At 38.6% G+C, this 25682-nt stretch overlaps 1 protein-coding gene across 2 annotated transcripts in view; it reads right to left on the bottom strand.

Annotated features, from left to right (window-relative positions):
- THSD4 (thrombospondin type 1 domain containing 4) overlaps positions 1-25682 on the bottom strand; it is a 597500-nt gene that overhangs the window by 329950 nt on the left and 241868 nt on the right. For both annotated transcript variants that reach the window (XM_067534792.1, XM_067534793.1), the window contains one exon: positions 2323-2459. In XM_067534792.1, coding sequence (XP_067390893.1) covers positions 2323-2459 — 137 coding nt within the window. The remainder of the gene's footprint in view (positions 1-2322; positions 2460-25682) is intronic.

Below are 25682 nucleotides of genomic sequence, written 5' to 3'. Positions count from 1 at the left end.
ATACTAATATGACAGTAGCTGTTAGAATTTACTAAATGTAAGTATTTTTAAGTCACCTTAATGCATATACATGCTAAACTAATCTATTGTGTCAACTTCTAAACACTTGCCTGACAGATTCCACCCCCCTTTTTTGATCCTATAATGTTAAGGTTTTGATTTAAATCCACTAAGACAGGATTCAACATTCAGTAAAAACATTTAACTTATTTGATGTAATCTAGCAAGCAGAATGTATTCTACCCCTTTGATACACTAACAGCACACATTAAATCAAGGAAAGATTTTTTTTCTGTCAAAGTAGAAATGTTACACTTTGTGGTGATCACTGTTACACTATTCAATGAATTTATTAGCCCATGGATAAGAGATCTTTACTGAAGCTAGTGAAATACATTTGCGCATACATAATATGGATAATTTCAATGTCTAAGTGCCTGATTGAAGTACTTGATTCATAGGGACAATGTCTAAATAACCTGCATTGTACCTGCAAATAATTGAGTTCCATCCCGTACATATCTGGAGAGCCTATTCATGCCCCGCAGCCTAGCCCATCTTACCCTCTCACTCTACACTGCTGTAGAGAGAACCAACACAGAGCATAGAGGTGCAGAGTGCTTTTAGGGCCTGGACCACCTACACAAGTGGAAAGAACTGGTTTCATTTAAGTTTTTTGGGGAATTTTAGGTTATGCCAATTCATCGAACATTACTGAAATGAGGAGCTTTAAAAATAAATACAGAAGTGACCAGTATAATAGTAAGAATGCATAAGACTCCCAGCTAGCATCTATTTCACACTCACACTATGGATATGGAACAAGTACTAGGTTTTTGACATCTCATCCAAAGCTTTGGAAATCAACACACTGCATATGAACTTCATGAGTGGCAACATTCTGAACAATATTAAGCCACTGAGAAGCCATCATTCCTTTTTACACTAGACTTCCAAATATAGATGCATCACCCTATATTCTGTATTTGCATAAAACACCAAGAAAACATGGCTGGCGGTTCAATAAAAAGTCCATCTCTCAATTCCGTTATTGGCCACAGATCAGAATTGTAATTAAAAAACTTTCTGGCTCTTCATGAATCAGTTTTATAGCAAGGGATCTTTAACGATAAGCAACGTCACACATATCTATCATCTATACAGAAAACTCAAAGCGAAGACTCTGCCTGTATTACTAAAAATACAAATACTGACATGCATGGCATTGTCCAGATGTGTACAAGTAGGAGGAATGAAGATTAATAGAAAAAGGTTGTATTTATAGGAGATTTCTTTTGGCAAAGCAACAACTGAAACTGAATTGTCCTTTTTCATATTTGGGTGTATAATTCAGATTTGACCCACTTGTTAAAACTTTCCAGAGCTTCTTCCGCTTACAGATACTGGAAACAGTCAGACAGTGAATGCCACTTGTAATTATTAGGCTTCTTTTCTAAACCCTTTCTCATACACTAAAGACTAGAAGAACAAGTTTTCTTTTGCAGTTTCAACAGATAAGAACTTTTTACCCCTTTTTTTTTAATCTTATCACATCAGAGATTTTAAATAAACATAAATATCACATTTTGTATCAGAGTGCTATCATCTCGCTGAAGCTGCAGGGCATTTACCTTTTATGATGGGAATCCATACAGCAGACTGTGTAAAGTCAATACAGTACATCATTCGGGACCCATGAGAAACGACTGTATATTCAATATACAATTATTTATGTTCTACCAACAGAACAGTAGATAACCAATAAGAAGAATAATTTGCATCTTAACTGCACATATGGGCTGACTGGAACATTTACAGTGTTGCTGCTTAAATGCCATGTAATTAAACATTTAATTGAATAAATGTGAACCACTAAGTCTTACCATCTGTTTCAGCTAAGAAAAGAAGAGAGATATATACATTCCAAAGCTAACGCAAAGTTATTTTCTGACTTTTTATTTTTACTTCCATTCTTTTGTTTAATAAATTCCTGGGGAGTTTAATGTGACATAGGGATAAACACCTCTTTTGCAGGTAGCTAAATGTATGAGGAAGTTCACTGTAAGCCATCTTAATTCTGGTCAGAAACTTCTACATAACCTTTCAAAATTCTCTCATTCACTATTTTTACAGGTGTACATATAATTAAAGTATGATGAGGGCAGATATTTTTCATATCTATGAAAAATATACAGTACATGAAAAGTTAACAAGACACTGAACTATTTCACAAATCAGGTTGCATCAATCATTATTGGAACTTGCATTAAAGACTCCACCAGATGAATGGCTAAAGTTCACATATTAAGTTGCTGGCCTTACCTTGCATTGCCCAGACACACAGACTGAAGTTCCGTTTTGATCACATGGCGTGCCATCTATTACTTTATCAGCTTGTCTCACATAGAACCGGTAACCTATTGCTCGGCAATTCAGTTCGCACTTCTGATTTCCCTTCACTAAGGAAAGAAAAAGGCATAAGTTCCTGCTACCAAGTTTACAGATGTGGTTTAAAAAATAATGTCAGAAATTAAATACTTTACCCCTGATCTGGAGAGAAAAAAAATCAAGTAGGCAAGTTTTCTATAAATTGCATGTCTATATCAAACAACTATTGGATAGGAAAATATCTTTTTGTTTTTAACCTACAAGATTATTGCTAGTTTTGGAGAATGCTACAGAAGATTTTTCAAATAACAGAATATCTCCTCCAAACACCGGCTTTATAAACCCATGGCCTCCATGCCAGGTAGTTTGAACATAATATTGTAGCTGAGAAGACCCAGAAAGAGAGGAAAACACATATTATACAACTATTGTGATAAATGCCTACTGGAAGTGATTGTTGCTTCCCTTTCTTGTTCCTATGCCTTTGTATACATGATTTATCTGTGGATTAGAAGCCCTTCATAGCAGAGACTGTCTTGCCTTTGGTCAGTCAAATGCACTTTGGGGATATAAAATTAAATAACTAAAACAACAATGGGCCCTGAAGAAGAAATGTCAGCGTAGAATGAAAAACTAAAAGTTTGGCTGAACAAAACTCTTCACTAAGACCCTGACACAGCAAAATACCATTAAGACCAGAACACAGCAAAACACTTATGTAAATACTTAACTTTAAGCACATGAGTAGTTCCATAATCAATTCAAGTGCATAAAATTAAGCACATGCTTAAGTACTTTGCTGGATTGAAGCCTAAAGCAGACCTAAAATCAAACCTGAGGAATTACATCCTCAAATCTGAGCCCATCAAAATATACTCCAGTGCAATTGGGCCATAGCTGATTTGCGCCCTTCACAGGCTCATATATAATTCTAAAGTCATCTCAAATCCCAAAGATGGACGATGATAAAGGGAGGGAAAAAGAGGAAGCACAAATTCATCCTTAAATCACATCTGAGGAAAAAAGTGCCTGGAAGCCTTCTGCTCAAGATCAGCGACGGAGCATTCGCAGTAGCTATCCTTGAGCTTGAAATTCATTCCCTATGATGATCAGAGAAACCCTGAGATTGGTGAGCTTCAGGCCACATTGAAAGCCTTCTCTGCTCAATCCAAAATAACATGCAGCCAATTTATTTATTGTTACAGCTGGTGAGGTTCCTGCTGTGGGTTAGGATACTGCCAGTTGTTTGAGTCAGTGACCAGTATTTTTGTACGTTTTTTATTCTGTTGGAAAGTGCATAATTAATCAAATACTTAATAAATGAGAACTGCACTAATAGCCAGTTTATGCTGCAAATATGTCACTGTTATTTAGGGATTGAAAGCAGGAAATGTAGTCACTGTTATGGGGGTTCATTTGCTGTGGATTGGTAAGAAGGATATAAAGTGTATTAATAGGGGGATGTCTGTGGGAAAGCACACAGATTATATCACGGCTAGCGGCAATCTATACATACAAAGGAGAGTACATGAGTCTGTAAAGGTTACGATATATCGGCAAGCAACAGGATGTGATAGAGGCAGAGTAAACGGGATATATGCTCAGAGAGAGAGATTTGATATTCCCCTACTCCCTTCTCAAAGAACTCTTAATATAATGCATGAGCAAAAATATTTGCTTAAACAAATCCATGCAAAAAATTGTGCAACTAACAAGACACATTCTAAATTTTATAGTTGAATTATCCAGGGTCAAGCTGCCCTCCACTGTGGCAAAACCCATTGGGACCTGAAGGAGTTTTCCCCAAATTCTTCCATTGAGGTAGGAGTTGTCAACGCAAACAAAATAAATAGGGGTCTAGCTCCCAAAGACAGTGGATCTCGGTAGAGTCACTAGAGACACAAGGACTTTCATGAAGAAGCTTTATGTCTCCATACTGATCCTGGGCATCCCACCTCAGCCAATCCTGGAATCAGTTCCTTAACTCTTATCTTTTTCATGATTCCCTGAGGGGTTTGAGGGGCATAAGGCTGGTCATCCACCCACACGTCCCCACATGTAGAGCCTAGTGCCATGACTTTTGTTGCATCCCAGCCCATCAACCAGCCTTTATATATAAGGGGTCTTTCTATTCTAGATTGTGAACTCTTCAGGGCAAAGAACATGTGTTTCCAGTCTGTAGAGGCACATGGCACAATGTCGATGCTATAGCCATACCAGCAACAGAAACATTTCCATACAGTATGTTTTCCCTTCCTAATGAGGCACCAGTAGTTTAAGTACTGAAGAATAGTTGAGCCATCCAGCAGCACCTGTTCTTTTGCCTTCTGTATTATACACCCTACATTTTTACTTGCTTATTAAAAAAATGTTCAGCTTAGCCTCATGTTCTAAATTCTTTCTAAAATTGTCATATAAAGTCCTCTCTATCAGTACAAACCTCTGCCTCTAGAAAGCTTTTTTGGCAGAAAGAAAATCCCTTTAGACACTTCCTTAAAACTATCCTCAAGATATCAATATTACCTTTCTTGCAAATGAAACCAACACAAAGTGTTTTATTACTGCAACTTCAATAATGCAGCAACTAATTTCAATAAAGCTACTGTACCACCTTAATGTCTGGGATGAGACTCTCCAGATACCAAAATACTGTAATCCTTAAATAAGAATTGATTTCAAAGCACTGGAAATACTCACAGAGTGTAATCCAATCTCTTCAACAAGAGAGCAAAGTCTCCATGGTCATAATGTACATTCATTAATCCCTAAATACCATGGCAGAGAAATGGGAAGAAGACAGTACTTATCCTACTATATATGGATGCAAAATGTATGGACCAAAGTTGATGTTTAAATGAAAGAGATTCTATCCACCTGACATTTTAAAGGTATAGTGTTATAAAGGGGTAGATTTCCCATAATGCACACACATCTGAATAAATACATAACTCCTGCAGGAACCAGACGGCTCAAGGCTTTGGAAATAGGCTCATATTTAATCACCCGTTTAAATCCACCTAGGGTAAAAGTGACAAAACTGTTACCATCTCATGGCTGTTCAGTGGCCTATATGCACTGAATTTTTATGTACTGCATTAATGATCTTAGTCCAGTCCAATTGTCCATATCACAACTGGCACTTGCATTAGTGATACCACTGAATGCCCCTGGATGACCCCTTTATTCCTACTAGTAGTCCCTCAAAAATATGTCTGAGATATTTTAGAGGGTCAGAGGAAGGAAGTTTTCAGAGCTTCTTTCCTGTTAGTCTGTGGCTAAACAGAGGACTTCAGGGTCCAGAGAGAAAATTCAGCACCTTCTATGAGCAATACATTAATTACTTTTAAATACTACATATTGCAACCACCACTAGGATGTCTGGGTATTATGGCCCTGATCTGTGCTTGGCTAGATTGGGGTCTATGTGCTTAATCCACTGCAAAAAACATTCTCCGAGGTCTGTTTCAAAATACATCATACCTGGTCTGCAAAATACTTGAACTTCGTATTCTGTTTTAAAGTGCTCAATTTTCCACTCTCCAGGCAGAGCAGGGATGGGGGGGGGAGGGAATGGAGGGGGTGCACATATCATTTTGGTGAAGTTCTTGGCCGCTTGTAGAAGAGTTCGTGACACATGCTGTTCTTGCTGCGCATTTATAACTGCCCTTTAGAGAGCAAGCCAGTTGTAAATCCAACACTAAAAGCTTTTATTGGATCAACATTTAGCTGCCTTGCTGCATTTCTCTTGGGCTACAACACAGGGTAGGAAGCTGTAATGACATGGACAGGTTCTGAATTTAAGATGAAAAGACAATGTTACCATATACAAGATAACAGAGTTCCTTTCCCTCTGGGACAGGAGCCTCTCTAGGGGCTGGTGCAGATTGTGACCAATTTTTAAAAGGTACTGAACTAGTTTTAATTCATTCACTTTTTTGTTATTAGATCCTTTGAGTTGCTCCCACTTTATTAGGTGATGTGAAGTCCCATTTGTGTGACTAGCATAAATAGTTTGAGAAACCCTGATTTATAGCTTTCACTTCACAGCACTAAATTAATGATGGAAAAAATCTGAAAGGGCTCTTAAAACACTTGAGTTTGTCAAGCCTATAAATTTGAGGAAAGACTGCTAAAGTCAGAAACAAATTTTGCAAATCCGATAACATTTAGCTTTCTTTTAAAAGGCTAAATGTTAAAGGGCATTAAACGAAACACTCAGCAGATTATTTGTGCTACGGACTGATCCTGCAAAGGTGCTGAGAGCCTCCTCGTTTCAATGGAAATTGAGAGCATTCAGCAACTCAGGAGGCATTGAGCACTTTGCTGGAGTTGACCACTTGCTTGGTGAACCTTCAATTATCCTGCTGAAGTCCAGCTCTCAGGAGACCTGTGCTGAGATGAGACTGTGCAAGGGGTTTCATTTTTTTTTTTTTTTTTGAGGAAACTTATGTATTTATATTGTTTAAAAAGTAAATTTGGTGCTCATGAAAGATGCCAGGTCAGGTTGACGGCTCTAGCCCACGAAGATGTTAGAGTATCCAGAGCAGGTACAAGATGAGTATCAGGCAAGCTTATTTCACAGTGTCCTGCCAATATGCCTTACACCCCTAGGCTGTAGGATCCACTTGAACAGCTGAGATTTTTCAGTCTCCTTGTCCAACCAATCCTTTGCTTCTCTGCTGTGACTAGCAACAAGGGACCCATTTAATGCCATCTAGGATTCCAGCAAACAAAGAGAGAAAACAGCTATTAGGGAATCTACTCCTTTCGCACCCTCATGTTGTGGATGCCTACCGATAAAGAAGTGGGTTAAGACAATCTATTACACACAAAATGCTAACCAATCTTCAGAGGACAACAGCTTTGGTCACCACCAATCTGGACTGGCTTTGAGCTAGCATTCCCAAAGTGAAAGGCACCATTATCTCATTACCTACTGCCAACATCCTCCAGTCCCACTGTCTCCCCCTCATGACATAAAAACACTTGTTAGAAGTGCAAATCGGGGTGGGGATATGGGTAACAATATTTAACACACTAAGAAATTAAACAGCCACTGTTTGGTATTTGAATTCTCCCATTGAATACTATTTGTTCTTTTCCTATTTTTGAAAGGGTTACAAAATAACCTGGATAAACCTCATGCCTTCTAGAATTACCAGTTTAATTAAACCAGACCTAGGGAAATTATATCATAGACTGTGTCTACTCCAACCAAAAGGAAATGGTCCAGATGTTTAGGCCTCTGCTGTAACTCAAAGCTTGTTTATTAATTTACAATAGCTCTTCACTGCCAGGTTCTATACCATTCTCCCCCTCAAATGATTTGTTGCCCAGTTTCACTATCACAACCGCACTTCACCACTGTAGCAGTGGAATGTAAAGTGTGTCACGCCTGGCACCATTTTACTGCCATTGTGAGTGCACAAATAGCCGGACAGTGCCCGTTGGGCGGCACATGCTGTCTCAGGGAACCCACACAGCTAGAAATTTCAGGAAGCTGCTTGAATATCTTTTATTGTCAAGATTATAATCGTCCAAATGTAATCTATACGCCATGCAGTTTTAGCAGTGTCAGTCCCAGAGACAAGGTGGGTGAGGTAATACGTTTTATTGGACCAAATTCTGTTGGTGAGAGAGACAGAAGTTAGTCCAATCAAAGATATTACCTCAACCACCTTGTCTCTAAATGTGAGCTTGTCAGTCTGAGTCCAACACAAATCTTGGGGCTGGGGAGGGAAGGGCAGCATGGGGGTGGGAGGAAGTCTTCTTTCCCAGGACACTGCCCAGGAGTATAGTCACTCTGCAGCTATTCTAGCCCCAGATCAGCCTCTGTTTCACCCCCTCAGAACTGCAGTGCATCTGATCTGTCTCAGAGACTTAACCGTGCCTCCTGCTCTCCCTCTCTGCGCACCCACCGTTTGAAGGAAGTGTAACTGGAATACAAGCAGGAGGAAATATCCTGCCTAACAGCCTCTGAGACGATTTGTCAAGAGTTGGTGCCCAGGCAGTTCAGAATATTCAAACAGGACTGAAGCCATTCATTAGCATATTTCTGTTTGCCCTGTGGGGAAACTAGTCAGAGGTCGACACGGTGCACACTCAACTCTCATGAGCACCTCCTGTCGGGTGGATGCAAATCCTCACTCACTCTCTGATTCCGGAGGCCCTGTCAGCCATTAATCTCGTCAGGCAGGTCTTTAATGGCTCAGCCTCCAGCTAAGTCACACAAAATCTAAAATGGATGAGCCCCTTCCAGGGTAAAAAAAGGTCCAACAAGGACTATCACTCTACCCTTGTTAGTCTCTGCAGCCCTGTCTCTGGGCTCAATTCTCAGCCCCTTCCGGGCTAGCTTTAAGTACGTTCCTGCCCTGTTATAGAGCAGTGCCCCCAGGGCTTCCTCCTTGGAGACTCTTTGTCCTCAGTGGGTTCTCACTGATCCAGCTCTCCAGCAAGGCACCTCTTACATTCAGTCCCCTTCTGGGGAGGGGGGAAGAGGTAACAAAATTCAACAAATGGTTGGCCCTCTCTAGGGTCTTCAACCCCATCTTTGAGCCCTTTCTTGAGTTTCTAAACCAGACTTCTCCCCTTCTCAGAGCCCGTCCACTACTCCACATCCCAAGTCAGGGACCCTACAAATAGCAGCCATGTGCTGCTTCCTTTAATAATTGCTGCTTCTATTCCCTGGGACACTTCCCACATAGATAACTTCAGCCCTGAGGTGAGGGTGAAGAGGAAGGGACTATCTGTTCCCTGCTTCAGCGGGGTCACTTCCAGGGAAGAGTTTCACAGTCTTCCTCACCCTTCTGGTCCAAGCCAGCAACTGGTCTGCTCAGGCCCTGCAGCTCCTTTTAACAGAACCTGCTGGGCTCTGATTGGCTGCTTCCCTGCAGTCTTTCTAGGCAGGCTTGGAGGACACGCTCTTTACTGCTCCCTTTTTGGAGCGGGGTGTAGTAGGATCGTGACACCTCCTGCAGGGGCCTCAAAGGGCCTGATACATCCTATCACAGAGGTCTGTACTGTACTTCTGGTGAAGGAAAAATAAATTTGGTACAGAACCATCTTCCCTTCTTTATTGTCACCAAAGAAAAATCTGTGCTGCTGCTATGGCACTACCAGCTAGAAAAAATGTCTAAACAATAAGGCTGAACCAGAAGCAGCCAGTTTGAATGGTCCTTAAAGCGGCATTATCCTTTCTACCTACATGTCTTATGCGACATATGAATACCCAGTCTCTTTAAATAATTTAGATGAATAAAAAAACCTGACTCTTCTCAGTTTTTCAATTTGCAACTTTAAAAGGTAAGTTTCCATGGTCATTCCTTAGTTTGAGGGAAAACAGAAAGCAAAGAAAAGCTTTAAAAAACTTTACCACATCATTGTTCAAAAATTGCTGAAAATTCATCACCAGCAAAATCTACAGAACTGTCTGGTGCCAGTGATCATTGTTAATATGTAAAACCATAAGAGACTCTGACCTCTGAACTCCTAGGTGAGAGCATCACAAATTTAAATTCTCCTCAAAACAGAAACAAAGTCCTGTGCTATGTACCTATTTATCATTTAAACAGAAATATTCTTTAAAAAAAAAAACTCTACCTATCCCATGCTTTCCAGTCTGTTAATACACTTAACCAGTCACTCACTATCTTTCCAGTGTTCTGTAGTGTTTAAGTTGTAGCAGGTTAATCATCCCTTATTTGCCAAAGGAAATAGCACTAGCTTCAATTTCCTGAGAGTGATATTGTTACACAGTGACGGATGAATCAAAAGAGAATTCTTTTTATTTTGGCAATGAAAGTTTCTTCTTTTCCATAGTCAGAGACGAAGGGCCAGATCCAAAGCTCACTGACTTCAGCAGGAATCTTTTCACTTCACTTCAATGAGCTTTTGGAGCAGGACCTAATGGCATATCTAAAATTTGGAGAATGTCACTGTTTAGTCTCTGTGAAAAGGAGATGCTATAAACTTTAATCAGCTACAACTAATATGCTGCTTCCATGATTTCCTGCTTGATCCAGAAACCCCCTGGATCAGAGAAGTTTCTGTACTTATTCAGTCCCATTTACTATCCAGACTGAAGTTGGACAGTATAAGCAAAATATTTTACAGAGTTCCAACCACTCCGTAACAGTTATTCCAAGAAGATAATGTAATAATATTCCTTTTTAAAAAACTAGCCATAGCAAAATTTTAGTGGGAGATGGGGATAGGAACCAGTGCAGATAAAATAAGAAAGGATCCAAATTTTTAAGATACGATAAAAATGTCTGGCAACTACAACAAGAACAATTTCTACATTTCTATTTTCCTAGGTAAAAGCAAAGACCAGAAGCAGAAGGAAGTGCCAAATGCCATGCAAAGGCTGTTTTTATGGTATATCAGTCCTGGCCCAAACCAGAAAGTACCAAAAATGTCATGGTGGAGCCTGTGTTTGTGAAATTTCCAGTCTATTTTCACAGATTCAAAAGTTTCAAACAATTCAAATAGAACCTTAGCTGGTAAAGTGCTTATATGAAGCCAAATCCCCAAAAGCTTGGACGGTTACCTGAAAATGCCAGATATTTTAGGTCTTCAGAAGAGGATCTTCTAATCTATTAGATCTTAATATAGCTTCTTGGGTCACCCCCATTATTAAGTAGCTTTCAAGTAAAAAAAAAAAAATCAGACTACTCATTCCAACTGCTGTTTTACTCTTATAAACCAGTTTCTAAACCAAGATAGTCTTTCTCTCTCACTTCATAACTACTTCATTTTAATCACCACTTGTGTACATTTTATCAGTTGTAACTGGTTTTCTTTGGTTAAACCCTTCAAATAATTGTAATAAGTTGGAGAGAGACAATTTTCCTTTGTGGAAACCATGTTGGCTTGTCCTTATCATATTATTATGCTCATCTAGATGATTTTCTAACAATACCTTCAATTCATTTTTCAACTAATTAGCTTGGTATTGAAGATAAACTCATTAGTTTGCCACCCCCAAGATCACCTTTAGCATTTTAAACAAAATACTTATATTTCCAATCCTTTAATGCATTTTAATGATAACTTGCATATTTTTGTTAGCAGCTCAGATACTTTACTCTTAAATGTTTCCAGAATTCTCAAGTGCATATCACCCAGTCCTGATTAACATCATAATTTAAATCATCCATTTGTTCCATCATCTCTTTTGTCACCTCCATCTGATAGTTCCCCATTTTAATTATCTGCAAACAACAATTCTGCAGCAGCAACTCTGGAGCATACATTTCTTTATCTCCCTGTGTAGTAAGAGCTGGTGCAAAGTAGTCATTTAGCTTTTCTGCAATGTCCTTATGCTCTATGCTTGCTCCCTTCTCTCTCTGGTAACCAAGAAGTGATTTTCCTGCTCTTTCTACTCAAATATATTTAAATTAATTTCTTATTTGCTTTTGATCCATTACGTTATTTGTTCTTGAAAATTCTCCTTAGTCCTCCTAATTTCTATCTGCCATAATCTGGCCCCTTTCTATTGGCCTCACTTGGGCAGATTTCCCAGGAAGTTGAATAAATTTGCCATTTAAGCACAGTATTCTTTCCTCGCATCTCTGGTTTTATTTTCTTGTTTTGAGACATGTAAACCTTCTTTAGCAGTGCTGTAGCATGTTTAAAGTAACAATCGGCTTTGCAGAATCAGGCCTTTATTTCTTAACTTTTGTCTTTATTTCTAATTAATTCCCTCATTTAGGCCCTGATGTTGCTTCCATTGAAGCCAATGGTAAAACTGACTTCAATAGTACAGAAACAGGCCACTAACAAAATCACTTTATCTAATTTCAGTGTCACAGTACAGGTTCTTATGACTGGGTCAGCCTCCAGCCCTCCGCTCTTTGATATTCAGACTGTTTCTCAACTGAGAAAGGTTGCGTGGTTAAGTGGTGACTCACAGACCATATACAGAGAACTGCTGCTTTAATACAACTGGACAAGAAGCTTCTTAATGGCCTAAAACACTTTGAATTGATTTGGAAGGGATTTAGACCTTTCCGTCTCTCAAATGAGGGCTCTCTCATATCCTCTGCCCCCTGCTGGCCTAAGGGTTACAGAACACGTTATGTGACTACAGCCCCATTAGTGGTGAGAACTCATCTATAGGTTTCATACTAGCATTGCCACAGTGCATAGTTAGAACTTACGATGCTGGGATCATTAGCAAAGACATCTTAGAACTCCTTTGTAAAACTAGGTGCCAAGCTAGTCAAAAAAGAATGCTCCATTACTAATTATCTTCACACGTATCTTAACCTTTTTCATATTATTTGTCAAAGCTCTTGGGTTCCTCTAAATCCTTTAGGCTTAAATCAAACTACACCATTTACTTGGCAACTGGACATAAAACGTCAATTATGCAATGAGCTGTGAAGCGATTGATTCCACAACTGGCAGCACATTAAGTACTATGTCATCTGATCCAGGGCTTCACAAAGGGGCTATCTGACCTTGGGGAATAGAGTAAGACTTCAAGGTGAAGATTTTCCAGAACAGCTGGCAAGAAGATGCATTTCCACTCAAAAGCAGACTTTCTTTAAAAGCGTGACATATTTACAGCGAAGGCTCACTATACAGGCACGGTTTCACATGCCCACCTAATGGATCTCTGCTTTTCATTGCCATGCCGGCTTTACCCCAATTCAATCTTCGCAGTAATGCTCAAGTTACCCCTGTTTGAACTATCTTATGACTAGAGAACATAGATGGAATTTGACACTATCTTTTAAGGCTAATAACTATTTAATGAATTGATGGAGGCATCTTTAATGAACAATTCTGATAAAGTGAAGTATTTCTCTTCTGTCTCTTGATTTCCATTCCACAGACTTGAAAAGTAGTTCAAGTTTTCATCACAACTGTAGCGTAACCAAAAACAGGAGTAATGTTTCTCTTGCAACCTCCTGGTCAATATCAGCTCTGAATTCATAAGGGTCACTGAGCCAGTCAAGGTACCTCTCTCTTCTGGTTCAGATTTACCATCGCATAGAGGCTTTGGCATGTTTTATCAACACCTGGAAGCTGAGCACTTGTACCTCATTTAGAAGTCACAATCCCTCAACAGGGCTGCAATTGGAAAAAATCAGTCATTACCAGTAGCAAGGTCAACAAGTAAGCAAATCCACCATGCTAGCCAATTAATTTTGCCCTATTCATCAATGTATTAAGGTTCATGTTAGCTTTTTGATATGCTTTCTTTAGATCTTTTCTGCATTCCAGGAACATACATAGGCACATGAGGGCAACTGTGAGAAAAAGAGGCAAAAATGTGATTTTCTAGAACACTATTTATCAAATTGACACAGTCAGCCATACTCACTTTAAAATGAATGCACGACAGAAAAAAACCCCAATGTGAATTGATACTTTGCTTTTATTCTCGCAAGACGCTTTAAACAAAGCAATTAACCCCAAGTCACAATGAAACAAACACATTTCATTTCTCTAAAGAAAAACAAAGGTAGTTCAAACGGAGATTTACATAGGCTTAAAAAGAAAATCCAACTGCACAACCCCAATACACCGCTTTCTAAAAAGAAGGGTAGAGATTTAAATTTTACAGCACTATGAAGAACTGTATGAGCTCATCAAGCCACAACTTAATTGAAATTTCAGTCTAAAGCCTTCTTTGTTGCACTGGGTGAATGACAGAGCGGGAACAAAAGCACATTTTGTTTGGGACCAAAAAAAGTATGGCAAAAACAGCCCTTCCTCCGCCACCATAGTCTACAGTTCACTGGCCAAGAGACTGACTTAGGGACTGCCTTTGAATCAGATTCTCCAACAATTAAAGCAGTACCACCTCCAACTGCATATACTTGCTCATGATGAAGATTGTTCTCTTTAACTTGGTTTCAGGAATGGCCAGGTCTGGTCCTTTAAAAATAAAGAATTACAAGAACAGAAAACTGTTTTTGCTGCCATCTGTCCATTTTTTAAAGCCAGGGCATCGCTGTGTATGTATCTGACCACTTATTGCAAACTCAACTGTTTAAGCATTATTCCAAAGTGCAGGGAAGATCAAAAAAATAACACCTACTGGAAGAATAAGCACAAGGAAAATCAGTTCATTGTATGTTTAAACTCTTACTTGTTTGGCCTTATCTCAGTTTCCTAGCTCTTAGACATTCAGTAAGATAATGTCATTAGGACATTTCAGGCTCCTGCTCAGTACTCCTGGTATCCAATCACAATAAACGTGTACTTGTTCCTTTTCTGTATTGCGGTTGTTAGCTTATGCTCAATGCCAAAAGATGCTGACTACTTCCTGAAATGGAGAAGTGCTCTCAACTTCCACTGAGTGTGAAAGTGAACAGCACTTTCAGGAGGCAATCAGCCCCACATCAGCTCCTTTCAATTCAGTGGTGGAAATAGTCCCTAGAAATACTCTTTGGTCATCTCAAACATTACCTTATTTCCCAACTCATGCATGGGACAGGCACTAACATACCCCTTTGGAGGAGAAACCTGCACGATTCAAGTTTCATCCTGGCTAATGTCTATCTTCCACCATGACCCCAATATTACTTTATTAGGTTTTCTTTCATCAACTTAAAGTCCTCCAAAACTATCCACCCCTGCAGTATGTGTTCTATTTTCTTCTGCCACTGTTTTCTGGCTTAATCCTCATTATGTTAATGTCAATGTCTAACCTAATTAAAATGTTAGTATTAAGGGTCAAATTCTAGTGTCAGGGGGGCTTCATTCACGGGATCAACACAAGGGGCTTTTGGAAGAAAGGAGGAGAATGCAAGAAGAACTCACCCAGCCAGTGCATTTTGTCACTCGCGAATGGCCAGTGAATCCATAGAGTCAAATATAGAGGTGGTGGGAACATTTTGACTAATTTTTTTCATCAGACAGTGCCAGTTCATGGAAACAAATGTTTCGTGGAAATGTATGAATTTTGATGGAAGTTCTGACAGAAAAGTTTCTGAGGTGCAGGGTGGACTCTCTCTGGTCAATTCCAGAGAACAAGACTGGAATCTAAAAATCTGCCCTTTTAGACCCAAAAACAGATGTTTCAACAAAATTCCATTTTATGAAAAACTTTCAAAAGATTTATTCTTGTGCTGGTGTGAAAACAAATTTCAAGACCTCTAAAGTCTTCATGAAACAGAATTGTCCCACTCCTCATCCCAGCCTCCTATTCCAATGCATATTGCCCATATTTGCAGTGCTGCTGCTCTGTAATGAAGAATGAACCTAAGGGGATGGAACTGGGAAAGTGAAATAGGCAGAGTGCCAGTGCAATGCATTTCAATCTAATGACCTTAAAAACAAGAAAAAAGTTACACAAGATAGTGAGTTCCAACTGCAGGTCATTTGCAAAATAATTTATTCAGCTTTTCAATGGGAGTTAAAAATAGCCACAGACCAAAAAAAAGAGGGGAGGGGAGAATAATGTACAAATCAAAGCAAAATGCAACTGATAACTAAACTAAGAAAGAAAGTTTTACCTTTGTGCAAAGGGGTCCCCCCCCCCACTCTATGTGGATAATTACTTTTATCCTCTCTCCTCTGTCTTAACCATTTAGATTATAAGTTCCTTGAGAAAAGGACTGTCTCTTACTATGTGTATGTATGATGTATCTACCATTATAGAGCCCTGATTTCAGTTAAGATCTCTAGGCAATACCATAATAAATAACCATACAAAGAGAAAGATCTCAGTCTGAGTTCCACAGAGTAGGGATGGGGAAGTGTATACCCAATCCTAACTGATTCCCCACCCAAACCTTTGGTCTTGCCTACACAAATATTTAGTTTGCGGCAAGCTGCCATGTGCATCTACCCTGCATTAGCCTACCATGGACTAACTGTATGTGGATTCTGCTGCCATTCACTAGTTGATTAGTTTACTTTGATCTAGTCCCATTTGAAGGAAGACTAGATCAAAGGGAACTAAAACTGTTAATGTAGGGTAGCACATGGACACTCCAGATATGTCCATATTGCAATTAAACACCCACAACTGGCCCATGCCAGCTGACTCAGGCTTGTGGGGCAGTTTAATTGCAGTGTAGACTTCTGGGTTCAGGCTGGAGCCTAGAGTCTAGAACCCTTCAAGGTGGGAGGGTCCCAATCTTGGCTCTCCACTGCAATTAGATAGCCCGTTAGCCCGAGCCCCATGAGCCATGCCAGCTGCTGGATGTTAATTGCAGTGTAGACATACCGTTAGTGCATGGCAAGTATTGCCGTGTGGACTTACAATCCAGCTTGCTGTGAACTAATTATTCATGTAGACAATACCTTAAATAACTAGGCAATCCAAACTCCCTTATTGTAATCTGCCCGGCAAGACAGCAGAACACCACCAGAGACTCTGACCATTTGTCAGTTCTTTCCATTCTAACTAAACATCTGGAAAATAGTTCACAAGTGTTGCATTTTCAAAAGCAGGCACATTGGGCACCTGAGCAGAAATTGCATGCGACACTCATTAGCATTGCTACTACATTGTGGATCTAGTGGTTTCAAATTAGGATGCCATTCTATCATCTAATGGCCTGTGCACACATTACCTTGTAAAATTAGCTATAGCACTTCTCCCAAAATAAGCAGTGAAACATGCATAGAAGCTATGTCCTCAGCCCAAATTCTTCCCTGACTTGTGAAATCCTGTTGATTTTAGGGCAGAATTGGCTTAGTCTGCAGTCAGAATTTGCCCACAATAAAATTTTGAGTCATCTGAAGGGAGCCCTAAGACAGAAGGTTTAACGGGGTAAATATTGGCAGTACTATGTTGTAAAGCTTGCATGTATCTGACCACACTATGCCTGCTTTTAGTTAAGTTTATCCATACCTCGCCGAGTTCATCATGTGGGTAAGTGACATCGTACAGTTCAGCAACAGAAGACCCTGCTGGGCGTCCTATAACAGCCTGCAGTGGCTTGGGTGGAGGAACTATAAAGAAATGAGTCTTGCAAGTGATGAAGCCTCTGTATGCAGGAACCAGAAAACTGAGAATCCATTATATATTTACGAATTAACTCATCAACATGCCTACACCTCGTGGTATCTCCAGAGCAAAGGTCCAGACTAAGCAAGTTCTCTCTCCCCCTCAGAATATACAGTTTAAAATGTACCATATTCACCAACAGCGAGAATTTACTGCATGCTGTTATCAATATTTCTGTCCAGAAGACATGCAATTGTACTGCCATGTGGAAAATAATTCCAAGCACACATGCATGTGAACAAGCAAAATTTCAACACTCTTCTATTAGCCTAGCTTTTAGCAATCTGCTTTTATGCAATGGAACAGCTTGTGCATTAGAACCCCAGAACAGGAGACGAGCTCTGTGTAAGCCCAAAAGCTTGTCTCTCTCACCAACAGAAGTTGGTCCAATAAAATATATTACCTCACCCCCCTTGTCTGTCTACCTGTAGTACAGGAGCTCACGGCTATATGGCAGCCTGAAAGCAACACACCATGGCTGGATTCCAGTTCAGTTGGAACAATTCATATTTCAGCATAAAAAAAAAACCCAACTCATTAATGATTCCCTATCCATTCATAACAGAACACAGAGATGATAGCAAATAGTGGTGTGCTAAAGCCCCAATACCTAGTCTTTTTAGTTATACTGCTCTCTGCAAGAAGAGGAAAACAAAAATCTTACAGGTCTTCAGCATCTCAAAGAAATATTCAACAACTAATTAATTTGAGGCCTTTATTATTTAAGATGACAAAGTTCCTATGTTTGTTTAATTAGTTAATTAGTTAAATTAATTAAATTAATTAATTAGTTAATTAGTTGGTTTGATTGTCAATTGTTAGCAGTTGGATGTCAGAAGTCCGTATCGCACCCATCATTAAACCAGTAATATAAAACTGACTGAGAGTCAATCTCTTGCTCCATTGGTTCCCAATTAAAAGTTTATGAGAATGGCCCAGATAGGATGTCATTTATTTACAACAAGAAATTATTCTGTTTCAAGAGATTCAACTAATAATATGCAAACATTATGAAAGAAATAGTGGTTTAAATCTGTCATACCATGTAACTACATTTGTATTTCCCAACAGAAGGACTAGTACAGTGGTTTGCTGGGGAGGAGTTGTCAGCTTCTTCTGATGCTTTGTCCTTATTAGGGCTAAAGAAAATTACATTTGTTTTGGGAAGATCTTTTGACAATAACCATCAGTTCTGTTTATTTTTTCCATGACTTTCATTTTTGTTTGCTCTGGGGAAATTTTATTCCTCTCACTCTGATATTTAAATTAATTGATCCTATTCTTTCCACAGTTGGACACAACATTTTTGTTTCGTACAGTCCAGGTTTGCTTTCTCCCCTTTTAAAAATGTTTATTGCTTCTTACTTCATTAACAACTTTTTATTTAATATATTCTCTGTAGTGCTAAGTCAAGCTAAATATTTGAGATTTTATAGGAAACCAAATAAAGCCAAGCTCCAACACCACTCCCTCTCCACCGCAAGGTAGTGTTTGGGTGAATTCAAGTATTTCGTTTGTGTGCATCAGGGAGGTATTTATGGGGACAAAACTTATATGCAGTCTGGTCTTTAATGTTATTTTAATCATCTGGAAACTGAAATACAGTTTGAAGAATTAGCTCTTCATTAATTTCATTGCCATAAATGTTCTGAGAAAAGATTAAAGTGAAATACACTTACATTTGGTTTACAGATATTAGGACACATGCAGTGTTAACATTGGGATTTCCTTTAAAGTACTGGAAAGGCCATGATTTTTGTTTTAAAATGGGTGGAAGTTTTTCATTTTATTAAAAGGAAAGAAAAAACCAATTATGTATAAATAAAAATATAGGGTGTGATTATGCAAAAATTGATCACATTAGCAGCTCTATTAATTTTAATGGGACTACTTGTTTGTGTAATTATTGACAAGATTGAATCCTTAATTATTTCCCGAATATATGCATTGTATATTGGTGCATGTACTTTATAGATTCTGAATGAGCAGTCAGACACGAGCCCATCTTCAGACCCAATCCTGCAATGTGCTGAACACTCTTAAGTCCCATCAATTTCAGCAGGAGCTAAAGGCATTCACTACTTTGTACGATGGGACCAGTAAACTGTTAGCTGTTGAGAATCCTACTGGTGTTCTTTGGAAAAGTGATTTCACCTAGATTTTCTCTAAGACTGCAATGTCATACTTACTCCAATAACAACTGCAGTCAGGCTATTTGCCAAATAAGAGGCTACTCAATGTAAGGGGACCAGACTCCTTCTGTAAAAGTATATTTGTTCACAAGTGTCTTCAAGTAAATATAGTACTTACAAATACGACTGGCTAATATACCAAATAATTAAGCTTAAAGTGCAAAGTATTCTTTTCCATGCTGATTTTTCATCCCAATTTGTATATTTTTTAGAACCATAAACAAATTCTGGAAAATAAGAAATATGAATGAGAATATCCGAAATCACACAAATTCTTTATCTAAATCTGAATGGACCAGGAGCACATCTTGTACTTGCTCTGACATCAGTCCTATGTAAATTACACGTGAGAATCTAGGAAGCTTTTCTAATATCCTTAGCCTAGAACCTGCACACAGCTCAAGTAAATGGAGATTTCGAAAGGCATTCCACAGGAGAGGAGTCCTCCTGTCTCTCTCTCTTCCAAGACATAGAGAAGCAGGGAAGCACCTCCAGGGGCACTATTGCAGCTGCAGCTGCTGCAGTCCCTCTACAGAGAAGGGATGACTATTTATAGATCCAGTGATCATGCCCCTCCTTAAGCTCAAAAACTCCCTGGGCTCAAGGAAATTCAGGGAGTATGCAGTCTTCTCATAAACTGCTGTCCCACACAATGGAACTGGGCCAGTTCTGCTGTTACTGGGACTTCCACAATCATGTGAGATAATGGGATAGATGCAGGATCTGCTCCCTACAAGAGTACATTGAACACCAGAATGAAAGAGTTCTCAAAATGAGCCCTATCCAACTCTCACTGAAGTCAATGGAAGTCTTTCCATTGACTTCATTAGGAATTGGATTGGAGCCAAAATAACTTGGAGACTAAGGAAAGCATGCATTCATGGGGGGGTTTGTCTTTAACAAAGTTAATCTTACCCTAGAAGCAAATCCAACATCTCCAGTTTACAAGTAATGGATATGACCTTAAAAAGCCAATAATTTCATTTTTCCCTTTTACTTACTACTGAAACTGAAGAACAAGTTTTAGTTACAACCTTGCTAAAATTCATAATGTTGAATATAATGAACCACAAAAAGTTTTAATAAATGATTGATAATTTAGGATGGAGGGGTGGAGAACTTGTATTGAATGTCATACACTTTGAAACAGAGTGCTTTCTGAATACTCTACACTTGCCAAAATATGTATTTTTACACTATAGATTTCTGGCTGGGTATGTACAATGCTGTTTGTACAGTCCCTATTTTATGTTTTAACTCCTGATGGCAGGCCAATGCCCAATAACAAACATAAATACTATATATACTCTGTTAACTTTTTGTGTATAATTCTGTATGTATTAAATCCCAGTTGATACTGTTTCTACCTCAGTTCCTTCAGTGACATGAGAGCAGCTACCGTTGACGTTTCCCTAGCAACTTTCTTGCCATTCTGTACCCAAATCTCTCCTTTTATTTATTGTTTTTCTTCTTTCCTTGAATCATCTGATGTTATACATATTAGATAATATTAGATCTACCCAATCAATAGATTCTATTCCATTTTTATTGGGAATTTAAAAAGATGGCACAAAATTAAATGCTGAGAACATCCAGTGAAAGAAGATTCATTTTATTCAGAAATTAATCAAAATATTTATGAAAAGCTCTGATCTCCCATAATCAAATATCCCAGATTCATTTTTGGTGCGTACTGAGAGTTATGCAACTCATGAAGCAACTTGGAAAGACTATCATGTATTCCAAGCTTCCCCAAATGCTTCCTCTCCAAAATCCCTATTGATACCGTTTGCTACCGGATTTGCTGCCAGCCAACAAAAAGAGCTGGAAAGTTGATTCCCTGGTGAAAATACAAAGAAACCTATTACAAAATAATTTATTCACGAAAGTATACACAAACAAAAATAATATCTCCTTCGGCCAATGAGTTATCTGGAAATCAGCAAAATGGCACGAACACTGTACAAATGTATGAAATTGCTTTTTGTCCTGATTGACTTCAAATCCAACCCACCATATCATCAACATTATATATGGTTTCCTTTGTGAGAGAAGAGAAATGAGCTGGCTGTTTTGGAAGCTTGGCTTTTTAATAAACTCCTAAAATGGCCAGAATTGACTCAGTCATGTCTGCCATCTTTAATTACTTCTGTCAGAGGAAGAAATCCAATGAGTTAGTTTAGCAAAGCCTTCCTTTCAAAGCCTTCCTTTTCTAGTATGTAGCATAACTACTTTAAGAAATAAACATCTGGCATTTACACTATGAATGGTACAGGCTGTTACTGGAATAAAAACTCACCTTCTGTAAATGCTATTACCTAAACAGAGTCATATTTATAAAAGGAAAAGCTCCAAGAAAGGAAACATTTTGACAATAGAATTTTCAGAAATAAAAAAAAAAAAAAGTTCACTTTGGTAAATTTAGCCCTCATATTAAATCATGACTATATCTGATATCCTTTAGTAGCCTTTAAGCATTCGATATTGAATACTTGGAATATAAGGCCAAACAGCCTTATACAACAAAGTAACTATTTTTCTATTCTAGTTCACCTAAAATATAGCAAAACTGGAACTCATTTATCTTCAAAAACATCTTTGCATTCAGTATAATATCCAATGATCTTTTCCACTGGTAAAAAGTCTTTACCAGAAATCATTAATGTAAGGTAGACAGTGTGCTGTCATATGGTTTTTAAGAATACAGTTGTGTGTTAGCACTAATACTTTTTTAATTCTTTTAAACAGAATTCGCAGTCTGATTGTCCAAACCAATATCCAGAAGATAAAGCTTAGGGCCCAAAGGAAGAAGAACTGGGTATATATTTTTCAGCTCTCCATTAACTGCCTTCCAAAAATTTTGAATTTTGGGACAGTGCCAGAGGGGATGGTAAAGAACAGGACTAAGTCTGGTTACACTTTTTACAGACATTGGGCGAAATCCTAGGAATATCATTATAGTGGTGCAGTGAAATAAAATGTCTATTAAAATAAACATTTGTGCCTGCTTCAGATCATTGCATATCGTAAAATTATGAATAGATTTTAAGGTATTTCACCATTCTTTCACAGAGGATGGTATTTCTATATCTTTAAAGCATTGTGGTATTCCACTTAAAGATTTAAGAAAAGTCACAGTCTCAAGAATTTGGTAACATGATGAAGTACATTTTTCTTCCTGATCCTCAATTTGCACCAGTTTCTCTTGTGGACACACAGGAATTGGTGTTTTACCTTCAAATTTTAAGTCATTATAAATATATTTTTGTCCAATAAATTTGTTTTCATTCTTATTTAAAAAAGAACCTATATTTTAGTCCAAAATTGATCAGATAGTGGCCCCAATTTAGCAAAGCACTTAAGCATGTGGTTAACCATAAGCACCTATGTAGTTCCATTGACTTCAATAGGACTGATCACATGCTTAAAGTTACGTGTCTGTTTAAGTGCTTTGCTAGATCACGGCCAGTGTCCCTTTAAGCAGTAAGTAGACAGGCACAGAAGTGGCCTTTAAGAACCTTAGTTTTCACTATGTTGCAACTGGAACTTTTCTCAAAATGAAAAATAATCCATTCCTAAAACGCACAAATATAATGAGCGTTTGGGCCCTTTATTTTTCCCTGTCCACTGTCATAAAACTTTCATGTGTTATGCAGTCAGGATTCAGTCATCCACCAGTGCAAGCAATTTTTGTGCCATTAAGGTACCTAGCCACTGGATGTCTCCACTGTTCCACACAAACACAGATTAAAGTACTCCTCTGGCAGTGAAAAATATGAGTAAAAAGGCACTACATTTGTGTACCCCTAAAGGCTCACATTTCATGGATACGGCCGGTTTCTGCACAGTGGTCACAGAGATCCATAGCCTCTCACATTCCAGGGGACAACAATTCACTGTGGAATGCATCTTTAATGTTAGCTTTGATTAACAGCCCAGTTCACAGCACATACAATCAAATTAAAATGACCCAAATGCCACTAGATCTTTGGAAGAAAAACACATTGCATTTTTCTAAACCCAAATCATTTATGCCCTGATTGATAGCAGGAATACAGGGACCTAACCTAAATCTAGAAAATGACATTCTAAAAACTGAAATAAATTATTCGCCCAGCCTTCTACTCTTTAGTTGAAGTGAATGGCCAATTATTGTAAAACTGAAGAGATGCACCTCTTGATAATTTTATGGTTTGATGTACATTAGTCATTTACAGATTATGAGACAGATTAGGATTAGCCATCAGGATCATCTCTTTCACAGGAATATCAAAAAGATTCATAAAGTGAGAGAATTTTTGAAAAATGCTTGGAATACATATCAATGAAACCCTTCTAAGGTTAGAGATAGAACAGCTGACAAGTATTTAACATGTCAAACACCATGACCTGCATCCAAGGCTTTATTACTTGTATTCTGGCTCCCTTCATAGAAAAATATGGTATGAATTGCAGTATCTCATGTGAGAAATACCACCATAAGGGCTCAATCCTGTGAGATGCTGCCCACTTCCTAAGAAGCACTGAGGGCCACCAGCTACAAGTGTTATCTCTTATGTAAAAACGCAAGTTGCCTTTATTGAGCATTAGATGTTCAGTCCCGTGCAGGAGTTGGATGATTACCATTTTAAATGACAGACTTTGCCAACTCTTGTAACTGAACCTTCAAATGCTAGATGCAATCTTTCCCGAAAGAGTGCCTACAGCCTATTGTGTTGCTTGCACATGTTTGTAAAATACACTTCCCTTCAACAAGGACATCACATCACACCGGAGAAAAGCAAGTACAAGAAGTAGAGGAGGAGAAGAGGACATTCACGTTTGGGCTTGCAGAGCCCCCAGCAACATTCCAAGCAAGAGCTCCTAGAGTCACCCCTGGAGAGGATTTTTATGTTTGCAAAGTTAAAGGGCTTCAGCGTCACTCTCTTCAACTGAAAGTGGGGCTGTTTTTGAACAGTAACAATGTACAAGATAATGATTTTAATTGAAATTAAAAGCAATGAGTATAATGCGCCGATCTCCAAAACGCCATCAAATGCCTTCTAAGGAACTAGCAAAAAACCCCAGGAAAAGGTGGTGAACTTCCGTATATGCATGGAGATCCCATGTAACCCAGTGGCTAGAGCTTAATTTGTCCCAGGGTTTGCCAAGGCTGAGCCCCGGCACCCTAGACTTGTTGCATCAGTTATGAATGTAAAAAAATTGCTTGAGCCCCAGCCCCTCTTTCATTACAAATTAAGTACTGCCAAAGGCATGCTATTTATATATTAAGGAAATGCATTTCACCCCTATGACTGAATAAGGCATGTCCTAGCCTTCCCTTGATATAAAGGGAAATCTATTAAAGAGCTTCTTACCTACTAAACAGTTCTGATTGAGATGGAAAGGTGAAACCCAACTGTAGAACATTTATCTAGCCATCAAGCTCCTATACAAAGTGGGTCTGCTAGATTATGAGACAACAGAACAGATTCCAGGGAAACTGGATTTATTTAGCATACTGTAAATCATTTTATAGGATTATGGTAGACAGATTTTTCTGCAGCTAAGAAAATGGTAACAGCACCAGCAAATATGTACTTACTGTGTCAAATTTTCTGCAGGTGTAAATCCACTGACTTCAGAGAAGTTATGCTGATTTACATCTACTGAGAATCTGGACTACTGTTTCATAGTGTGAAACCACAATTAATGATACCAATACGATGACAGGTTCAGCTTCATTAAATAGCTTTGTTGCTTTTTCACAAACCGATTGTTGGCACAGTGTACTCTTGCAAACACACCTGAGTAAAGAATGCATTTATTACATGTCAATCCATCACAATGCTTCCGCCTGTATGAGCCAGTGGGGACCCTCCAACACTTAGGGAGGGACAAGGAGGGGGGAAGAGTGTTGCAGTGGTTGTACATGTGTGTATTGGGGGAAATTAGGGAATACGTACAAGAACAAACAAAGAAAAATGTTGAAAATACAGCATTTTTAATCTAGTAAACCAACCTCGTATTCTAGTTACGAGACTACAAAACAGAACACTGGCATTATCTGTGTGATGTGCAATTACATTGCTAAAGAGCCACAAAATTCTAAAAACTAAAATGCTCACAAAATCTCATTTAATCCTCCA

Source organism: Emydura macquarii, unplaced genomic scaffold (assembly GCF_026122565.2).
Source record: "Emydura macquarii macquarii isolate MOO-44397 ecotype Brisbane River unplaced genomic scaffold, CSIRO-AGI_Emac_v2 contig_3451, whole genome shotgun sequence".
NCBI lineage: Eukaryota > Metazoa > Chordata > Testudines > Chelidae > Emydura > Emydura macquarii.
The sequence above is the reverse complement of the archived record's forward strand: the minus strand, read 5'-3'. Positions and strand labels throughout refer to the sequence as shown.